The sequence below is a fragment of the Eumetopias jubatus genome, unplaced genomic scaffold (genome assembly GCF_037043125.1).
Source record: "Eumetopias jubatus isolate StellerSeaLion01/CBP00866 unplaced genomic scaffold, mEumJub1_p1.0 scaffold_4, whole genome shotgun sequence".
NCBI classification, from domain to species: domain Eukaryota; kingdom Metazoa; phylum Chordata; class Mammalia; order Carnivora; family Otariidae; genus Eumetopias; species Eumetopias jubatus.
The window spans coordinates 14644956-14665934 of NW_028274810.1; the positions used below are offsets into that span (position 1 = coordinate 14644956).

General features: G+C 59.5%; 1 protein-coding gene across 4 annotated transcripts in view; it reads right to left on the bottom strand.

Moving 5' to 3' along the window:
* KCNC4 (potassium voltage-gated channel subfamily C member 4) overlaps window positions 1-19309 on the bottom strand; it is a 33627-nt gene extending 14318 nt beyond the window's left edge. For 3 of the 4 annotated variants that reach the window (XM_088022921.1, XM_028102111.2, XM_028102110.2), the window contains exons 1-3: window positions 18632-19309; window positions 7310-8246; window positions 5065-5268 (exon numbers count right to left, since the gene is read on the bottom strand). In XM_088022921.1, the coding sequence (XP_087879047.1) occupies window positions 5065-5268; window positions 7310-8246; window positions 18632-19309 (1819 nt within the window). Of the gene's footprint in view, window positions 1-2449; window positions 2620-5064; window positions 5269-7309; window positions 8247-18631 lie in introns of those variants that run through there. The other variant, XM_028102109.2, reaches the window with a different exon arrangement.
* Between the last annotated feature and the right edge of the window lie 1670 nt (window positions 19310-20979).

The window sequence follows — 20979 nt, forward strand, 5'->3', positions numbered from 1 at the left end:
CCTAAGCTGAACAGACGTCTTCCCCCCCTGGTTCCAGCTCATAGCTCCACCCAGAAGCCCTGGGGGTTGAGAAATGGCCTCTATGGCTGTTAACAGTAAGTAAGGTTAACAGCTCCTAATTGGGCAGCTTCCCTGCTCTGCCAGGAGGGAGTGGGCCCCAGCTGTGAGGGAAAGGTTTCTCTGAGACAAAGTAACGGGTACAGGTCCAAGTCCACGTGCAACATAAAGCAAACTGTGCTCTCAGATTATAGGTGGAAGAGAGAGTCTTCCCCTGAGGCAGGAGGCCCCAGGTCTGGATAAGCTGAGGCCCATGCAGGCAGCCACCTCCCTAGGCAGGGCCCTGGGAGGCCCAGAAGTCCTGAGAGGTAGCTGGGGCGGACAGCCTCCTCAGCTGTCCTGTTAGCTAGGTGCTGTGTTTCCCCTACAGAAGCCAGAGAGCCGGTGCGGGGACAGGCGGGAGCCCATCTCCCAAGGCACCAGGGGCTCCCGCCTGGCACTCCCGCATCATGTCGCCCAGGGACAGCTGTACCCACCAGAGGGGTGCCATGAGCATGCCCATCCCTGTGGGAGGGAAGAGAGGGAAGGAGGAGGTGGGTGCCGTGGAAACTTGGACTCCTGACAACTTGAGGGCCGCCACAGAAATAGCCGCCTCAGCTCCCTGAGCCAGGGAGGCAAGCCCGAGCACAGAAGAGCTGTGGTGTCCACGCCAAACGGGACACCTAGCTCATCACGTCCCCGCCGGGGCCAGGACCCCGGGGCCAGGGAGCCCTATGGGGACAGGACCGAATGTGTCCTCACCAAGAAGCAGCAGCTGGGCCCCCAGGGCCGGCTGTGAGAGGGCACCTAGAGTCTCCATCCTGCCCCACAGGGCTTCCCTGTCCCTGTCACTTGAAGGGGCCCGTCCCCTCTTGAAGGGTGGTCACATGGATGCCCCTGTATTTTCTCACCTCTTAGGGGGACATTTCATTCTGAGAGCAAGCAGGAGACAGGCTCCATGGACCACAGCAGGGCTGGGGTATCCCAGGACCCACTGCGGACAGACTTCTCTGTAAGGCACATTCCTGTGTCTGCCCCAGGCTGAAGACAGAGGGCACTGAAAGGGGGTGCTCCTGGCACAGGCTTTTCACAACACCCAACTCTCATGAAATGATCTGACCTTTCTGCCCAGTTCACCTTTCGGGGCGGCCTCCAGACTCCCCAGCCTCCTGCTAAGTCCCTGAATGCTGTCTTGCCATTCCTATCTTTGCCCACCCTGAAAGGAGCAGATATGGACCTTAGTCATTCCCTCTTCAAAGTTGCATAATCTGACTCTAAAAATTGCCAGGCGCACGGCTCCACTGTCAGGTCTAATTCCCATCAGGTGAAACAGGAAATGTCTTGGCCGAGGCCTTCTGCGTTCCTGGGGCCGAGGGGGCCTGGAGAGCCTCCCCTCGTTCGCTGCTGGAGAGGGGCCACCTGCAGCCTGGCCCAGCCCGGCCCTGCCCTGCCTGGGAGAGGCAGGGTGCCTGCGCAGGAGCGGGAGGGGGCGGGATGGCTGTCCCCACACTTCCCCTCGGCTGCCCCTGCCCAGGGTGCACCCCTGCTCCCTCAGTGACTCACAAACCTGTTGTGCTCCCAGGCTCGTTAGGTAAATGAATACACTTAATTATAGAAATTAGATGAGTCTCCGGTTCTGGCAGCAATCCAGAGCGCAGAGGCTGGGTGGGAGCGGCAGGTGACTCAGGCAGGGCTGGGAGTCTGAGGCAGCAGGAGAAGGAGGGAAGAAAAACTCGTGGAAGCAGAGAAAGCAGCTCGGGAGAGATACGGCTGCTGGGGCGCAGATGGGATGCCGGGCTCTGCCGTCGCCGGATGTCACTCCCGAGACGAGGGCATTCCCGTGCCTAGGCAGCCAATCGTGGGGCCCTAGGGACCCCACCTGCACACCAGACCAGAGCTGGAGAGCATCAGGCCTCCTCTCCCAGGGGGGCACCGCTCCCCTGACCAGTTAGCTCCCCGCACACCAGCAGAGATGGGCGTGCCCCACAGGATAGCCTTATTCTTTGCTGGCCTGGGTGTGGGATGGACAGACAGACAGACAGAGATAGTCAGTCGCAGGCTGGTTACTGACTAAAGGCCACGAGGAATGGAAATGCATTTGCCATGATGAAGGTGGGACCCTGAGGGGAGGAAAGGCCCAGAGGCAGAGGTCCCGGGGGTGCCGGCAGCTCCGGCTCAGGACAGGGAGGCGGGAGATCGGTGCGAGAGGAGCCCTGGGAGTGATCTCCCCCCTTGCTCTCCGGCTCCAGAGCTGAACATTCTGGGGAGCTGGGTGCTGTGGAGGAGAGGCTCGGGGGCCTGGGCTGTCCTGCCTCCTGCTCGGCTCCCACGGGACCTCCGGAGGAATGAGGGCTGGAGGGCATGTAAGCGCCCAGAGGTGTGCGCCCAGAGGTGGGGAGAGCTGAGGGCGCGGCTAAGGGGCCAGGGGCCCAGGGGGAGGGCTGGTGAGAGGGCGGAAGGGGTGGGAGAGCAGGCGCTTTCTTGGAGGGTAGGGTGAGCTGTATCTCGATGCCAGTGGAGACAGCCCCAGACTGGTTCCTGCTGCTCCAGCTATGTTGTCTAGACTCCGGGATTTTGCACAGGCTTGGTGAAGAAAAGGCACCTGGGTCAGAGGGGCATGGCTCCTCATCTGAGCAGCTCCGTGGGATCCATGCTCCGGGGGGACCCTGCAGGGCAGGCAGCCCCTTGCTGGTTGAAGGGGTCTGGCCCGCCTGGAGAAGGCTCTCTGACTCTCCCTGGCTTCCAGGTCACCTAGGCTCAGAGGACAGACCTCAGGGACCCACAGTTGATCTCTGCCCTGTTACTGTCCCCAGGTAAGTTTCCGCCAGCCACACAAAGACCCCATAGCCTCCAGCAGACTTCTCAATCCTAAGCAGCCCTGATTAGCACTGGTCCCCGTCCTCCCAGGAAGTTCACACTCTGACACTTGGGCAGCCGGAGGCTAACCATGGGGTCTGTGCCCATGGCTGAAGGAGCCCCGGGCTCCCCGCTCCAGGTCCTACACGGAGCCCGAGTGCAGAGAAGGGAGGCATGGTCTGGCACGGGGAAAGTTGCCGAGTGCTTACTGGGAGTTTGGCGATGCTAATTGCCACGCTTGCTTAGCAGGGCCTGTTTCCCGGCAACCCACCTGTTCCTTCTCGAAGGTCACTCTAATTGGCTGAGCTACATGCTTGTTGCCAAGAAGCAGTGTGGAGGCATCTTGAAAATAAAACAGCCGGGCCACACAAGCACCCAGAGGGATCTGGCGCTGTGTGCGATCCAGACTCTCCAGCCCATGCACGCACACGTGCGACCCCTGCCCTTGGGTGTGACCCAGTCCCCAGGACCTCACGGTCCCTCCTGACTTGCACCTTCACACCACTGAGCCCCTGCCAATACCAGCGTGAAAACTGGGGTGCTCGGCACTCCGCTCAAGTCCTACATGGGAGGTGGGGTCCCCCCTGCCCCACATTCTGGGCCGTCACTTAGCATACTCCAGCCAAAGCAAGTCTCTGGGTCTAAACCAGGACACAGTAGAAGCCTCCGTGTGTTTGTGATGGGGGGCAGGAGGGACCGGCACATCCAGAGCCCAAGGATTGGGGCACGCAGAGGATGGGGTGACCAGAGGGACGCAGGAGATGGTGTGAGTGTTCTGAGGACCTTCCATCTGCAGCCCTGTAGCTGGGGCCTCTGGGCCCATCTCCTTCCAGCTGCCAGATGGCTGCCCCCGCTGCTGCCACCCAGCAGGACATATGTCCAGCAGAGCGGGACATACCTCTCAGGGCCTGGTTAGGGTCAGGGTGCCCTGGGGATCCCATGGGGACAGGGGCTGGGAAGGTGCCCTGCAGGCTGCATGGGATGGGCAGGCCAGGGGACATCCTTGGGGGGACAGAGGCATCACAGGCTAATCCTGTAGCAGCCACTGCCCCACCTCACTCAACCCAGACTTGGTCTGGAGTTTGGGGATAGTGAGAAGTTTGGCAGGGGTTGGGGGGAGGCAAATTTGGGTAAAAGAGGGCAGGTTAAGAAGTAACCTGAGAACCCAGGGATAAGCTTTTTTTGCAGGGGGACGGAGGTGGGGAGGCAAGGTTTATCCTGGAACTAAGAGTTTAGGCAGGTTATGTCACAGGGACAGGGCACAAAAGACAAAAAAGGGATGAGGAGCTGGGCAGGAGCACCTGCTCACGAGACTCCTGTTCTCAGCCACTACTGGCCCTCAACCATCCTCGGTCATTTCTGACTCCCTTTTTGCAGGCAAGGAATCCCCAGCTCTGCTGCCCAGCTTCTGCCACAGCTTGGGGCCTGCTGACAGAATTTCAGCCTTCCCCTACCGGAGAGAAGAGGCTACTTCCTTGAACCCTCCAAATCCTTCAGAGCATACTTCAGAGGGACACATATTCCCTACCTACCCCTACCCCCATCCCCACCTCCTGGTCACCCTCTGGCTCTGCCTCAAGAGGCCTGCAGAGCTGGGTCAGCCCCTCCTGGGCCCCTGGACGCACCCCACCCCACCCCACCCCACCCCCGCGTGCAGGACGGAGGAGATAGGGCCTGTGCTAGGCTCTCCAAAGACCTCACGGCAGCAGCTCATTCTTGCCCTGACTCCTGAATGTTGTTGGCATCTCTTGGGATTACTCACTTGGGAAACCTTAGCTGTGTTTCAGGGAGGTGTAGGCAAAGTGTGGCACTGACCCTGGGGGGCCAGGCCTCAAGGTCGCAGCAGGAACCAGGGGGAGAAGTGGTAATCAAGTGGAGGGCAAAGGCAGGGGCCCCTGATCTGGTATCCCCTTACCTTCTAGGGCTTGTCTTCCCTGTGGGTATCTGGGGTGGGGGGCGCTGGGCTCTGTGTACCGCTGGGGGATGCCTGAGGCCTTTCTAATCCAGGGACCGGGAGGTCAGGGTACCTATCTTAAAAGCGGGGACACGTCCAAGACAGAGGAGATGGTGGCCAAGGCCTCAGGGAAGGAGGGGACCTCAACTTTTGTGGGGGACACTGGGGAGACTCAGCTCCCTGGGGGCTCTCCACCTGCCCGGCCTGGGGAGCCATACCTTTCCGGACACTACCATCAGCACAGGCATAGTCCCCGGCGCTGAGCAGGAAGCAGGCAGCTGCCTTCTTGGTTTTGTCCCGGGGGCCAGAGCGTCGCAGGGCCCGGCGCTCCTCAGGGGTGGGGGCAGAGGCCAGGGGCTGGGTGAGGCCAGCTCCCTCCTCGTCTGACAGCACCGCATTGGCATCACCGTTCTGCTTGGAGTCTAAAGGGGGCAGACAGAAAGGAGGCTGTGTGAGGGGCTGCCCAGGCCTTCCTCCTGGGCTTGCCTGGGGTGTCAGATCCCGGACCTAGAGCGTCACTTCCCCAACCCAAGGGGGCCTGGCCTCTCCCTGGGAGAGCCAGGGGACAGGGGGCACCTGCTTCCCTCTCAGCCTTGGCCTAGCATCTTTCCTGGGACACGGAGCCGCAGATACCCTAAGCAGGGGTTCCTGAAATCTGCCTGCTGCAGGCTGCCCCAGGGGATTAGCCCGAGGCTGGTGGCACACTCTGCTTCCTCCTTGGGTCTGGCTCAGGCTGACACTTGGATGAGTTTGCATTCCCTCAGAGAACGCCTGGTTTGGTGGGATGAGGGCTGGCACCATCAGGGTTAAACCAAGAAAGTGGCTTCCACAGCCATCTCCCTGGGCCCCCTGAGTCACTCTTGTTCACTGGGCATCTAAGGCATTGTCAAGTGCCTGAAGGATTCGGAGCCCTCTGCTCGGGGCTCAGCTGTCTGGGGAAGACCCTATACCGAAGAGGCTCCAACACAGCTCCCACTGCTGTGGGCTCTGAGCCCCAACCCCCCGGCCTCCGTCAGGTGGCAGTGCAGGGGGGCCCTCGGCTCTGGAGGGGCCCGCTCGGTCTGAAGGCAGGGCCTCAGGATGCCCTGACCATGGCCAAGCAGTTAAGAGTCAGGCTGAGGCATAGCTGATGGGGCCCTGGTAAGTGTGCGACGAGGAGCTGGACAGGCAGGAGCTTGTCCATTCTGATACTAGGTTTCCCTCTGAACTCTGAATGGGTCTCAGGGTACAGCTCAAATTTCCTGGGGCACTGGCTGGGAGATTTACATTTAGGGATCAGGGAAGGGGGTACCACTATGATGGGGGAGAAGGGGGGAGACTGAAGGGTGCTGTTCCATCAAGGTCTCTCGAAGACCCCGGCCCCCAAGTGACCCCAGGGAGTGAGTAGCCCCAGCATATACAATGGGCACCCACCAACAGGCCAGGTGAGTGTCTCGAGTCAGGCACCCCCCCCTGGAGGACGAAGTCCCACTTTGCCCCCAGAGCTTGGCCAGAAGCTGCTACCCTTGTCTCCTGGCCCACCCCAGCTCCCAGATGGCCTGGCATCCAAGGGCTCCCCAGACTAGGAATCCCAGACCTTCCTCGGGAGCCCACCCCATACCTAACCCTTAGGTTCCTGCTCTCCAACCTAACTCCAAGTTGCTGTGGGTTAAGCTGATTTCCTTTCCCATCTCTTGACTCAGGTGGAAGCAAACTTTGCAGGGGTGGCCTTTCCCATCCTTGCAGAACAGGATCCAGGCCCTCAGCCCCTTCCCCTTCCAGGATGCAGGTGCCATTTCTTCCACACTTCCTTTGCCCCTGCCCGATTCTGTCTGGGCTATTTGCTCTTGGTTCTCTCCCCTCCCATGTTAAACCCTGAGCCCAGGACTCAATCTAGACTTGTGCTGAACAGAAGGCAGCCTCCCACTGCTGTTACGTTATCACATTTATTAGGCCAAGAGACATCAGACTCCAGTGTTTGGAAAGAAATGATTCATGCATTGATGCACCTTGGAAGAACAGCTGCTGGGCTCTCTAGCTAATAACGACAGTGCCTGATGCTTGTAAAGTGGTTTTTACTTCTCAGAGTCCTCTCATATCTGTCATTTGTTTGGGTCTCATCAACGTCTTGGGAAAAGGAGATCATTCCCATTTACCAGGTGAGGATCAGAGAGGGTAAGTGACTCGTCTCAGGTCACACAGCACAGTGGCCAAGGTGGTAGTGGAATTTACGGACCCGTGCACTGTCCATCACTGACTAAATTGGGTGGGACACTCACTCCACAAACCCTGATGTTCAGAAAACGACTGGAACACCAGAAGATAGAGATTGGGCCTCAATACTTTGCACCCTTAAAGGCACATCTTATACTCAGGGAAGCCCGTAGTAAAGCACAACCCCAAATTCCAAGGGCTGAGGCTCATCTGGGGACTCCCTGGGCCACTGGAGGAGAGGTGGCTTTCCTTCCCAACCCCCAGTCTCACCTGCCCGTTTCCTTTCAACCATACCCTCTTCTGGGGCAGGGGGGCTGGTATCACTGTAGGTGCTGTCCCGGGGCGAGGTCTCTTCAGACTTGCAGTAAAGGGGTGACTCAAGCTGGGGCGGCCGGGGCACGTGCTTCTTTCTTTTCTTAGGCAGCTTCTGCTTGGCCATGGCCAGGGAGTAGTACATGCCAAAGTTGTTGACGATGACCGGCACGGGCATGGCGATGGTGAGCACGCCAGCCAGCGCACACAGTGCCCCCACCAGCATGCCGGACCAGGTCTTGGGGTACATGTCCCCGTAGCCCAGCGTCGTCATGGTGACCACCGCCCACCAGAAGCCAATGGGGATGTTCTTGAAGTCGGTGTGGTCATTGCCCCGCGGGTCGGAGGGCCTGGCGCCAATGCGCTCAGCATAGTAGATCATGGTGGCGAAGATGAGCACCCCCAGGGCCAGGAAGATGATGAGCAGCAGGAACTCGTTGGTGCTGGCGCGAAGGGTGTGGCCCAGCACGCGCAGCCCCACGAAGTGGCGCGTGAGCTTGAAGATGCGCAGGATGCGCACGAAGCGCACCACGCGCAGGAAGCCCAGCACGTCTCGGGCCGCCTTGGAGGACAGGCCGCTCAGGCCCACCTCCAGGTAGAAGGGCAGGATGGCCACGAAGTCGATGATGTTGAGCAGGTTCTTGACGAAGTCCAGCGTGTCGGGGCAGCACACGATGCGCACCAGGAACTCCAGCGTAAACCACAGCACGCACACACCCTCAATGTAGGTCAGGATGGGCTCTGTCTCCACCTCCCGCCGGAAGTGCACGCTGGTGGTGTTCCCCACCCGGTGGATCTCTGTCACGTTGCGGTCAATGTTGAAGGCCTCATGGGTCTCCAGGCAGAAGGTGGTGATGGAGACCAGGATGAAGAAGAGAGAGGCGAAGGCCACCACCTGCAGGCGGGGAGGAGAGTGGGGCAGCTATCAGGGCAGGCTGGGTGCCCTCCTGTGGGTGGGGGATGGGGCAGGGGTCACCGGGCAGTTGTTAGGTGGCGAGAGGCAGGATTAAGGTACGCAGTCAGGGGCTGGAGCTCCCTCCTCAGAGGGCCTTTATCCATCTGCTTGGGTGTTTTAAGGCAGTATTCCCCAGTCTTCGTCCCCGTGCAGAGAAGATAGACAGAGAACGACAGCTGCCTGCCCCCCGCCCCTCCTGCCTAGCTCCATGCCCCTGCAGTCCTGCCGGGCCTCAAAGCTTCCCAAACTGTATATAAATCATCTGGGAATCTTGTAAAATATGATTCTCATTCAGGAGGTCGAAGGCAGGGCCCGTGATTCTGCATTTCTAACAAACTCTCCCGTGAGGCTGCTGGTCCACAGACTACACTTGGAGTAACTAGGCTTTAAGACAGTGGTCCTCAAAGTGAGGCCCTGGCCCAGTAGCAGCATCGCTTGGGAACTAGTTAGAAACGCAGATTCTCAGGCCCTGAGTAAACCTACTGAATGAGAAATACTGGCGGAGGGGCCCATAATCTGTTTTAACAAACCTTCCAGGTAATTCCGAGGCACGCTAAGTTTTGAGGTCTGCTGCATTTTAGGGGTATGCCCAGAGACAGGGGGCTGGAGGGAATGACCCTGGGCCTCTTTCTGCCAGCTGAGTCTTTAAGCTCCAGCCATGACCCACTCCCCCTCCTCAAGCCCCACATCCCAGCCCCTCTCCCCCACCTCTCAGTTTAGAATGTCCCAGCCAACTGCCCAGACGATGAGAAGCATCTGAAAGAAGACAGCATGCTCCATGGCAGGAGACAGGGGGAGTCTGCTCAGAATAACCACCCCTTCCCTTCCCGACAACTGACATTTCCTGGGACCTGAGCTCCAACAAAAAATAAACTGCACCCATTGGGATCGGAGTGTGGCAGCGGCTGGTCCAGACAGCTGCTGGGATCTCAGCTAGAATGATGACAGCAGTGCGCGGCAGAGGTTTAAGTGTCCAATCATTATGAATGGAGAGGAAATGCATGTGTGATAACACCAATTATGGAGCCTTCATCTGTTATTCACCACTGTCAGGGTACCTGTTGCTGAGGTCTACGCCCCCTGCTGCTGCCCGTCCTGCAAAGCGTGGGGAGTCCTGCAAAGCGTGGGGATCGGCTTCCTCCCGAGCAGAGGGCTGCGCTTCAAACAGGTGCATGAGGAAGGACTGTGGGCCCATGACCACTTGGCAACCCCCACGCCTGACCCACCCTGATTTCCACCTGACCATGGCCTTGCCTCCTGTCTAATGGTGCCTCTGGGAGATGCCCTGCTCCCTGAGGGTCTGCGCTGGGAGGGAGAGAAGGCACGCCTTGCTATTACTACTGCCGAACACCAATGGAGAATACAAGGGGAGCTGGGAAAATGAAGAAGCAGCATCTCCGGGGCTTCTGAAGCAGGACCGGGTCTGAGGAGAGAACTTGGGAACGGACATCCATTAGCTGTCTGTTCTGTCCTGGCACAGCTGGGCACTTAGTACATGTTACCGCCTTCGGTCCTCCCTGTGACCCTGTGAGGTAAGCCCCATCATCTCGCTTTACGGACAGGGAACTGAGAGTCGGAGAGGTTCTGTGCTTGCCTGAGGTCACACAGCCTGGAAGGGGTGGAAAGCAGACTTGAACTCAGCATGGTTTAACTTCAGAGGCTGCACCTTCTCTTTACACCACACAAGTCTTCACCAGCCCCCAGGCAGGATCAATTCACAGACCCAGGAAAGTCTTCTCTGAACCGTCAGCACTGCCCCCACCAGCTCTCTGATGACTGCTATTTCACCCTGAGGGATGTGTACCTTTGGCTTAAGACAGGCACCCATCATACACTAAGACATCTTATTTATACTTGAACATGGATGGGTCGATCAGATAGAGTGAGGAAGGAGAAGGGAGGTGGCAGGCCATGGATCACACTTTCCCTCCTTGAACAGCTTTGCCTGGAGCTTCTCCTCCTGTCTGGGGCTTTCCTGCGAAGGTAAATTTCAAGTTCCTTTTCTGACCTCATTTTACTTCCCTGAGAAATGGGCTAGCAAGGCAATACAGGCTGATGTGGAACTTAGGCAAATGGCTCCAGCCTGTGGGCTCTCCGTGGTCATCCAGAGATGAACTGGTGGAGGGACCTGTCTCCTGGCTGCGGAGATGCTGGGAACCCAGAGTCTTGGCACGGCCACCCCGATCCCCAGAAGCAGAGGGGGTTGTGGTCAGGGGTGGGGACAGCACATCCTGGCTCTGCCAGGAAGCATGGGAAGCAGGAGCTCACTCTCTCCGAGGAAAAGTTAGCCAGGAGAGTTGGCCCGCCTGGGAGCCGAGCGTGAAGTTAATTAGTGATTTGGAAAAACAAGTTCAGGAAGAGCTGCCAAGGGGCTGAGCAGAGGGCGGGGGGTTGGGGGGAGCGCCGTGTGCCCAGCTCCTTCCAAGCTCCTTCCTCCTCCCACGTTAGGGGACAACCCCTGAATTCCCGACGTGTTCACTCACTTTCGCTGTGCTTTTTAAAACACGGAACTGTTGTGTCTATTTACTCATACCGCTCACCTCCGCCCTCCCGGAAAATGGGGCAGGGAAAGGGTAGCCACCCACGGGTGCCCATTTCTCAGGGGCGGCAGATGCACAAGAGGGCAAATGACTGGCTCAGGATCAAACTGAGGCCAGGTCTCCTGCCTCTCCACTCAGAGTTCTTTCCACTTGGCCCTCTAACCAAACAAATGGGGACAGTCCACTCCTCCTTGGTGACCCCTTCGTGTGACCTCTCCAGGGTTGGCAGCTGGTGGCAGGCAGGCCCCAGAAAGCCCTCCCGCCCCGCGGAGACAGACAGACCTGAGGCTGAGCTGTGACAGATGCAGGCATCTGGGCTCTGGCACGCTGCCACACGTGGGTCCCGAGGTTACAGGTCCCCCTTCGGGGCCCCAGTTATTCCTTTTCTCCCCGAAGTTATTCCCAAACTGAGTTATATCGTAAGTGGTGGTCCTAGGCAAGCGGGATCAAGGCACTTCACCAGGTCTTCCCCTCTGGTGGTAGGGACACTGCTTCTTTCCTCCCACTCTTTTGATTGAGGGCTTCTGAGGACAATAAAGGGCCAAGGAAGGAGGTGGTGACTGCAAAATCACCCCATGTAGGCATCAAGGCCTGGAGCTGGAGCCTCCGGAGCAGCCCTTGCAAGGCTCTCCGCTATAGCCGGCGGGGTGCCCGCGCCTCCTTCCCATCGGCCCCTGCCGAGCAGAGAGCGAGCGCAAAGAGCTAAGGAGCCCTGGGGTCCGACGGCCTAGGTCCCTCACCCTGGCCCGGGCCCTCACTAGGTAAATGGCGTGCTTCGTACCTGTCCCTCGCTACAATCTGGAGCCAGAAAAATCACAAAGTCCTTGCTTTTTAGAAGCAAAGCGTCCTGGAAGCTCATCCTTTTCTGCCGTTTTACAACCCAAGAAACTGAGGCTGGGGGAGGAGTGACTTGCTCTGGTTCCTTCCCATGGCGGAAGTGGTCAGTTCTTTCCACGGCCTGAGGACACAGGGCATAGGTTTGGCCGGAAGGCAAAACCGCCCAAGCAGAAAACTGCTTGTATGAACGGGTCTGGCCAGCAGGTACTCTCTCCCTGCTGGAAGGCTGCAGGAGGGTCCCACTACCCTGGACAGGAGGTTCCTAGCCTCTGTGCAGGAAAGCACTGCTCCTTCAAGCTTCCTGCTGCACGTATCCTCTTGGGGGGGCCCACCGGTCCGGAGACCCAGGTGTTTAAGCTGGTGGGGCCAGCCCTGTCATGGGCCTCCTTCACCGAGCTCATCCTGAGATAGTCGGTGGTGGAAATCTAAAGTCCACACTTCTGGGTCCAAGGTGGGCTCTGCTACTGACAGCCTGAGAGACCTTAGGCAAAGTTCTTAACCTCTCTGAGCCTTCGCATCTTTGCCCATAAAATGGAAATTGAGTGCCTACTACGTGCCAGACACTGTTCTGGGTGCTGGGGAACAGCAGGAAACAAAACAAACACCCCTGCCCCTTAGGCCTTACATTCTCGTAGAAGGAAACTGTCAACAGGTAAGTAAAGTATATTGTATGTCAGATGCTGTAAGTGTTAGAAAAACAAAGAGTAAAGGGAGTAAGGGGTATGAGGGCGAGGGAAGTATTTCAAATCAGGGGATGAGGCAAGGCCTCAGCCAAGGTGACATCTAAGCAGAGACGTGAAGGAGTGAGGGAGTGAGTTATGTGAAGATCCAGGAAAGCTCAAGAGGCAGAGGGAGCAGGCAGTGCAAAGGCCCTGAGGCTACAGCGTGCTTGATGTGTTGAAGGGATGAGAACAGTGCCCACCGGATGGGGTTGTTTTGAGGATTAAAAGAAACGATATATTTGTAAGACTCAGCACAGAGCCTAGAGTGTCTCAGGAATCTGGCACAGGCTGGGTCGGGGGGGTAGGGGGGAGGTGACAGACACCAGTCATTGGGAACTGAATATAATCAGCGGGGGCAGGGGAGGGGAGCCCAAGGAGAAAGGGCCAAGGAGACAGATGGACAGATAAACATAAGAAGACTCATGCCCAAAACCTATATTAAGGATGAAGTGTAGGAGAAGAGAAATTTGAGAACACAGCCAAAGACACTTGCAGAGGAAGATCTGTGGGGATGAGATGAGGAGCTGAGGTTTTTGGGGAAGTGAGATCCTAGTGCCCGGGCAGTGCTGTAAAGGGAGTAGGCAGCCCTGGGGTCTCAGAGGCAGGAAAGGGGAGAGAGCCTGCCAGGCAAGGCATCTCTCGGCTGTGCCTGGGCTCCTGAATGAGGGCCTGCACTATGAGGCCCAGGACCAGCCTAGAGACCCCTGCTCCTCTTCTTTCGCGGGCTCCCCTAGGAGCAGACCCTGGCCCTGGGACCTCTCATCCCATTCCAGAGGCCAGAGCCGGCCTTTACCCATGCCCACCTCCTGCCTTTCCCTATGCCCACCTCCTGCCAAAGGCAGCACGTGGGGCTTCTAGGGGCCTCTGGGGGGCCGAGAGCTAAGGAGTCTGGCCCCAGAAGAAACTCGGTCCAGCCCAGATCACTGGCCAAGAACTTATCCAGCCAAATGCAATTCCTGGCTAGTGCCTATCCATGTTCTATGCTGTCCTATCTCTGCCCAGCCTGGTCCCCTGGCCAGGAAATTCACCCCTTCCCTAACTCTGCATGGTTAAGCACTGCCCACATTGAAAACTCATTTATTTATATATTTATTTATAGCCTGCCTCCTTCTAAAAATTATTTAAGGGAGCTAAGTCATTATCCTGCAGGGCCTATCCAGCTTAACTTCTGTTTCCTCGTGGAAGCTTCCCTGCCTGCCAGCCTTCTCCCCCGCCTTGCCTCACCTCACGTAGGGCTGGAATTTATTGCTTTTTCCTCACACCTCCTATTGGACTTTATTTTTTAAGACTCCTGTGGCACCTCTCATGATCTTTCCTGTATTATTATTACCATTCCTTGTCACATAATTTCCCTCAGCTGCTACCTACTCCACCTGACCTAGCTCTCTTCAGGAACAGGGACCATGTCTGACTCATCTTTATATTTATAGGGCCCAGCTTGGTGTCTGGCATGTAGTAAGTACTCAATAAATGTTTTCTGAATGACTAGAGCCAAGGTGATGGCCTGCTTCTTCTCCTGGTCCTGGGGAGCCTGTCACAAGGAGACATGGCCAGCCCCACTAACTGGGGCCAGAGGGGACAGGTATGCCCAGCAATACCTCCAGGCACATGGGCTCTCAGACTCCTGTGGCTTTCCAGGGTGGGCCAAGGCCACTGCCCGATGGAGCCCCCTGCCAGGGTCTGCGTCACCATCACCCAGCCTGAAAAAATACCCTAGCAGAGAGCTGGGCCAGAGGTGGTGGTAAGGCTGGCTGCCCAGGAACAAGGATGCTATGAGCGCCCTGGTGCCCAGCATGCCAAGCCAGCACTGTCCATGGGTGGACACCAGGGGCCTGGGGACTTCCTGTTCCCAAGGCCCAACTGCCTGGCTGTGTTCCTGCCTGTTCTTCCCCCATCTCCCCAAAATAGCCCAAGTTTATTTTAGCCCCTCCCCCACTTTATACCCCACCCCAAATGGTGACAAACAGAAACACCTCATCATCCGGAGGCAAGATGTTCAGAGGCAAATGTTGGTCTGTTCAGAACAAAAAAGAAAATCACAAAACCAACCCAGGAGGAGATTGGGAGGCTGCCTCAGGGCAATTCAGGGAGAGACGGGCAGACTTGGCCTGACACCCCTCCAGCTCCTGGGAAGGCGCATGCTGGCACTCCCTTCCTGGGGGGCTGGGGAAGACAGGGCACCCTGCCTCCCAGGCTTGGCTTCCTGGCTCTCCCTAGCCCCACGGGCTTGGGACCCAAGGGTCCTGCCCACCGCTGGGCTAGTCCCAGGCAAGGCCCAGGCCAGAGAAGCTGGGGCCCTCCAGGGGCGATGAGCAGGAATAGAGCTCTGCATTTCTTTCAGAGAAGGCCTCCGTTTCATTCCGCTGCCTGGGCCAGGGGACACCTAGTCTCCTCTCGTATTAAGTCCGCTTTCTTTTTGTTAAAGTCCCACAGTGAGGAAAAAATAGAGAGCAAGCTCAGAGGCGAGCAATTCCAAGGAGTGAGGGGATGGGAGCTTTAGTCTGGAGGGATAAGTCAGGGGACGGATGGGAGGAGAGCAGAAGGCCCCCTCTGGGGCCCCCGGAAGTCAGAGGCCTTCTGCAGGTATGGTACAAACACAGACGTGGGTTCACAAGATCTGGGTTTGGAGCCTAGTTCCACCGCCAGCTGTGTGACCTTGGGCAAGCCCCTCCGGGCCTCAGTTTCCTTCACTGAAGACTGAAGTGAATGATCCCTGCCTCACACGGGCCAGATGAGATACTAGAGCAAAGCACTGGTGAGAGCACCTGACAGCCAGTGGGTGCTTAACCCAGGTGAAAACCCAGCTCCAGCTGCCTCCTTGGGGCACCAGGGATCCTTGGGTCACATCCTCTCCTTAGAAGGGAAACATTATGGGAAAACTAACCCAGGTATGGATTTAGCCAAAGGAGAACGACTATCCTTCTCAATAGCGCTGATAACTGAGCTGAAGCCAGTCTCACCCCTGGGTCGTCAAGGGGTTGGGGGTGAGAGAGAGGAGTGTCCCGGGATCCCGTTCATCAGGCCTCCTGTCTGCCCTCAGGAAAAGAGGAGGGCTTATTTTACCGCTCTCAATACTGCCCAAACCCCCGCTGGTCCCCCCTCAGTCTGGGAAGCCGCCTGGCTGCGGCTGAGCCCGGGACGATGGGCACTGGGCAGGTGCGGACAGGACCAGCCTGCCCGTCGTGCCTACTCCCAGCTCAGGCCACAGAAACGGAACCACAGCAGTGGCCGCCATGGGCCCGGCCACGGTGAGGGGAGCAGGGGTGAGCACCCGGGCCCGCCTAGAGCCTGCCCCATTGGGAGTGGCTCTGCAGACCAGGCCAGTGGCTAGGCAACAGGCTCCACCATCAGCTCAGTTCACTTTCCGTTTGTATCTGCTTTGCTCCTGTCATAACGCACTCCTCAGATGACCAGCTGCTGTGTGCAGAGAGACGCCTGGGGCGGAGCGGAACTCCTCTGCCCTTCTGGCCTTCAGTGAAAGCCCCAAGGCCATGGCCGAGGCTGCAGGCCCCCGAGTAGGGGAGGTACGCACACTGACCCAGGGGCTGGTGCTGGAGGGGCCGTGGTACTGGCCTGGGGAAAACAGGGTAAGTAGGGAGGCCACAGCCCCAGAACGCCTACACCTCAGGCCAGGAGGGGTAACAGAGCCAACATCCCTGCGGATGTCCCCATCTGCCCCTGGGTTTTCTGATGTCACCCACAGGAGGTACAGAACCTCAGAACACCTTCCAGGCCAGAATAAGAAACAAGGCACCTCTCCATCTCAAGAACAGCCGCGTTCGGTGGAAAGAACATGTTGCAATCGGAGGAGCAGGGCTTGGACTCACCAGCATGCCACTATCTGGCTGGGTCATACCAGTCAAGATCTTTACCCTCTCACGGCCCCAATCCATTAAACGGGGAGGATAGCTCCACTCTGAGTTTACTGGGAGGACTAGAGCTTAATGCAAAGTACAGTTAATAGCAGTTATTAATTTGTTTTAGATGATGTATTCCCACCCGCCTGTCCCAGGAACCGCTGAACCGAAGGGCTGGCCTCTGCCTTGTACTCCTTAGCAGGAGGCAAGTCCTCTTTTGGGACAAGTGCCATTAAGCTCCATACAGCTGTTCACATCAGTATTCACAACCAGAAAGTTGAAAACTAGGGAAGGCGTCCTGCTCTGTTGTTACTTAACTGTGTTTGACAACATTTAACACCTCTGAATCCTGGTTTCTTCGTTGCTTCAATACGAAGAATTAATCCTGCCTGGTCCTCAACTGGAATGGCTGATATCAAAAGGGCAAATATCTTGGGCTCCTGGAGGAACTGAAAGGGCCAGCTAGGCTCTGAGCTTACTCAGAGACCGCCCCCCCCCCCGGGCTGATCCACCCTGTGGTTTGTCGAGCAGAACATAAACTCATTGATGGCACAGTCCCTTGGAATCCAAAAGAGAAGAACCAGAGGTGAAAAGTCCCCCAGAGACCCCAGAATGCTCAGAAATAGGACCTAGCTCTCCTGACCACCTCATCTCATTCCTGCCTCCCTACCGGCTCCTCCTCTCACCCCCAACTTGGAAAGAACATGAACTATCCACACTTATCACTCTCCCCTAGTGCACATAGCCTTGAGCTGACACGAGCAGGGTCAGTGAAGCGCATGAGAAGTCCCCAGAACCCACAGCAGACCCATGCCAGGGCATGACCTGGCCCTCACCTTCTGAGCTGATCTCAGGACTGTAGGAGAAGAAACAAAGGCAGCCGGCCCCTGGCTTCAACTCTCAGTCCTGAAAAAGGTCTCTGCCCTCCACGGGCTGCCCTGGGGATGCCTGCAGGCCCAGCCTGGTAGGCCTCGACCCCGGAGACTTCTGTTCCTCAGGCAGGAGCTGCATCTGCCCTGGTCTGGTGTTGACCTACAGCCCCATTTCGGTCTCCCCTCCTCCCCTGGGCGGGGAAGTAGAACTTTTCCTTCCATGACTAGGTGGAGGCCCAGCCCAGGAGATGCTGGGGAGGGTGACAGAGCTAGCTCTGAGACTCATTAACACAACAACTTGGGAGGCCAGAGATGAGGACCAGCTTCCACAGCAAGAGGCAGTCTCCAGACCCAATACATATTGCTCTTTCCTGTCTCCGACAGACCCCAGCCAGGCTTCAGGCTACCAACGGGGAAGCCAGACACCAGCCCCCAGGGTTCTCTCTTTTTTTTTTTTTTTAAGAATTTTTAAAGCTGTCCAAGCATGTCTCCGCTCCTCTACCCCCTTTCACCTAAAGGGGTTGGGAGAAACTGGATCGACTTGGGGAGGGAATGGCGGGAAGGGACCCAGACCTTGCCTAGATCAACCTATGCCACCCCCCTCTCCCCCCATATACCCACTTCAAGCAGTAACCTGAACCGGGGCTTTCTGGGAAGCCAATCGGTGCCGCAGCAGGAAGAAAAGAAGTGGCAACAAATCTGGGATCATCACAGGCTGGCCACTGACCACGGGAGCCTGCAGCGCCCAGAACATTAGGCCCTTCCTGTCGAACTGAAGCCAGGCTATCCCAGGTGACCAGGAAGCCTTAGGGGCATGGCCTGGGGCAGACATCTTGACTTATCTCCCTGAAAGAAGGGTTCTCCGGAAACCTGGATGAGAGGCCTGGGTTCTGGTCCCAGCTCTGTCTGCCGTGGGCTGAAGCTGGTGTCTCCTCTACAAAACTCACACTTCACAGCACAGGGAGCTGCCCCGAGCATTCAGAGGAGGTGGCATGCATGGAAGGAGCTGATACAGCGCCTGCCACAGAGTAGGCGCTTAACACACCCAGTTTTCTTCCCCCAAACCCTGCCTGCCTCCAGCAGGAGGCCTAATTCCAGCTCTCCAGGACGCTGGCCCTGCAGAGGAGGGGGGGGGGTGTCAATGAAGAGAGAAGGCCTGCGCATAAAGAAGGGGGTGGAAGAGCTCAGCTAAGGGTACCCCACTCCCTCCCTCGGAGGGGATGCGGCAAAGCAGGCAGCTGGGATGAGGTCCAAGTAGTAAGTCAAGTGTGTGCAATCTCCTGATGAGGCGTGCAGGAGAGAGGGTGTGTGTGTGGTGGTGGGGGGGGCGGGTTGTGAGTCCCCTGGGGGCCAGGGAAGCCGGAGGGAATTGGGAGGGAATTGGGAGGGAGGCAGAGGCAAGGTAAATCAGTGTCTGCCCGCTCCCGCCGGCCCCTATGCCCACCGCCACGGGTCCCCTTGCACACCCGAGAGGAGACCCAGGCTCCTGCCACTCACCCTGGCCGCCCGGGAGGAGTAGGGATCCTCGAAGAGCGCCCACATGCGGGGCTGCCAGCCACGGCAGCCCCCGGACCCGGCGCCGGGGCCCGCACCTCCCTCGTGGGGCCCCAGGCGCTGCAGGGCCAGCTCCCGTTCATCGTCGCCGGCCTCGTCGCCCGTCCCCGCGCCACCGCCGCCTCCGTCCGGGCTCTCGAAGATATCGAGCGCCTCTTCGGCGTCGCGGTGCTGGCGGTAGGTCATCCAGCAGCAGGGCTCCACATCGGTCTCATCGATGCCCCAGAAGGTGAGCTCCTCCTCGAAGAGCGGCCCGCACACGTCGGCGGGGCAGTGCAGCTTGCCCGTGCGGTAGTAGTTGAGCACGTAAGCAAAGACGCCCGGGTGCCGGTCGAAGAAGAACTCGCAGCTCCCGCCGCCGCTGCTGCCGCTGCTGCCCGCACCGCCGCCATCGGACTCGGGCCGGCCCCCGCCGTCGGGATCGGCCAGCCAGGCGAGGCGGGTGCCCGGTAGGGTGCGCAGGGTGCTGCGGTAAGTCTCATGTCGCGTGCCGCCCACGTTGATGATAATCTTCTCCGACGCCTCGCCCTTGGCCATCTCCTCCTTCAGACATGTTTTGGACGGAGGCTTGTTCCCCGACTTGCGCCCACGGTAGGAGGAGACACACACCGAGCTGATCATAAGAAGCGCTGCGGGGCTTCGGCTTGGGGCGGCCGCTGCCCTCCAAACACCCTTCCCGAGGAGGCAGCGTCAGACGGGGGGGGAGGAGGAGGAGGCGAGGAGGAGGCAGGAGGCGGCGGCGGCCCCCTCTGCGGCTTGGCCCTGCCCCTGCCTCTCCCCCCCGGGGCGCGGAGCAGGAGGAGTTGGGTTTCTCGGGTGCACAGGTGGTTGGGGTTTGGGCAGGCAGCTCCGGCGAGGGAGGCAAGGAGGGAAAAGGCGAGCCGAGGACCCAGGCGAGGGACCCGGGGAGGCAGGGGCAAACACACACCTCCCCGGCTAGGACTGGACACTCAGACGCTCGGGCTCTGGACACGCCCCCCCGTCACCCCCAAAAGGCGAGTTAGCGCACAGTCCAGGCGCACTGCGAGGGTCCGGGGCGCGCACGCGCGCTCACACTCACGCGGGCCACCCTCCGGCTCTCCCAGACCGAGCCGAGTCCCGGGAGCGGCCGGCTTCCCCGCGGCGGCGGCGGCGGCAGCGCAGCAGCAACAAGTCCTCGGAGCGGCTGCGGGGGCCGGGCCGACGCTCTCACGGCAGCCGGAGCTCCGCGGGCCCGGGGTGCTTGCGGTCAGCACGCGGCGGCGGCGGCGGCATGTGGCCTCTTCCCCCCATTCATAAATCCAGCGCAGGGCACGGAAGGCGGGCGGGGCTGAGCGGAGCGCGGCGTTCAGGCGGGCGGGGGCTGCGCAGGGCGAGGCGGCCGCAGGAAAACAAGCGCGCCCGCAGGAGCGAGCCTCCGGTCCTGCGTCCGCCGCTCGGCAGCGGCTGGGAGCGGCGCTGGGCTGGCGCTGCGCAGCGGGGGCCGTGCTGGGGCGGGGTGGGGGGGGGCTCAGACGGGGCGTCCTGCGCAGCGCCGAGCCTGGGGGGCGGAGCCGCTCCGGGGCGCGGGGTTCTAGGCTCCGGCGGCCGCGCGGCCAAGGACACCTGCAGGCTTCCCAGGCTGCGCCGATCGGGAGCTTCAGCGCAGCGCCCCGGCGCCGGGCTCCTGTGATCTGGCGGCGCTGGGAGCCACGCCATCCGCGCTTCTGCCCATCTCCGGGCGGGGAGCCGGCCTTGGCTCGCGGCAGGAGGCGGGCGAAAGGTGGCCTAAGAAAAGGGGAGCCTTGGCGCCGGTGGGCTGGGCCTCAGGGGGCTCTCGATCTCCCTCCGGCGATGGTAGCGGATGCCACTCTCTGGTGGCGCCTTTTCCTCCCGGCCCCGCCTCGCCCGGGCGCGCCCTCCGCGGGGTGGGGTGGGCGGGGCGCGGCGCGGGGCCGATCGGGCTCGCTGCAGGGCCCCGGCGGCAGAGCTCAGCCTTCCTCCGCTGAGCCGAGCCGAGCCGAGCCGAACCGAGGCGCGTAACCCCCTCGCCGCCAGCGCCCAGCCTGGCGCGCCGCGGCTGCGCGCCTCCGCCACCGTCCCCCCCACCCCCCGCCGCCCCCTTCGGCCCGGCTCCCCGCCTTCCCCGAGCCCGCAGCTCCTCCCACTGCAGCCCCGGTGACACCGAAGCGCTCGCGACCCCTGACCTCTAACCCCCGCCCGCTCCTTCTGGCTGCTCTGGTCGCCCCCTCCCCACTGTTGTTGCGGTTGCATTGCGGCGGACTGGAGGACGGGGAAGAAAGGGAGTGGAGAGACGGTGTCGCGAGGAGGAG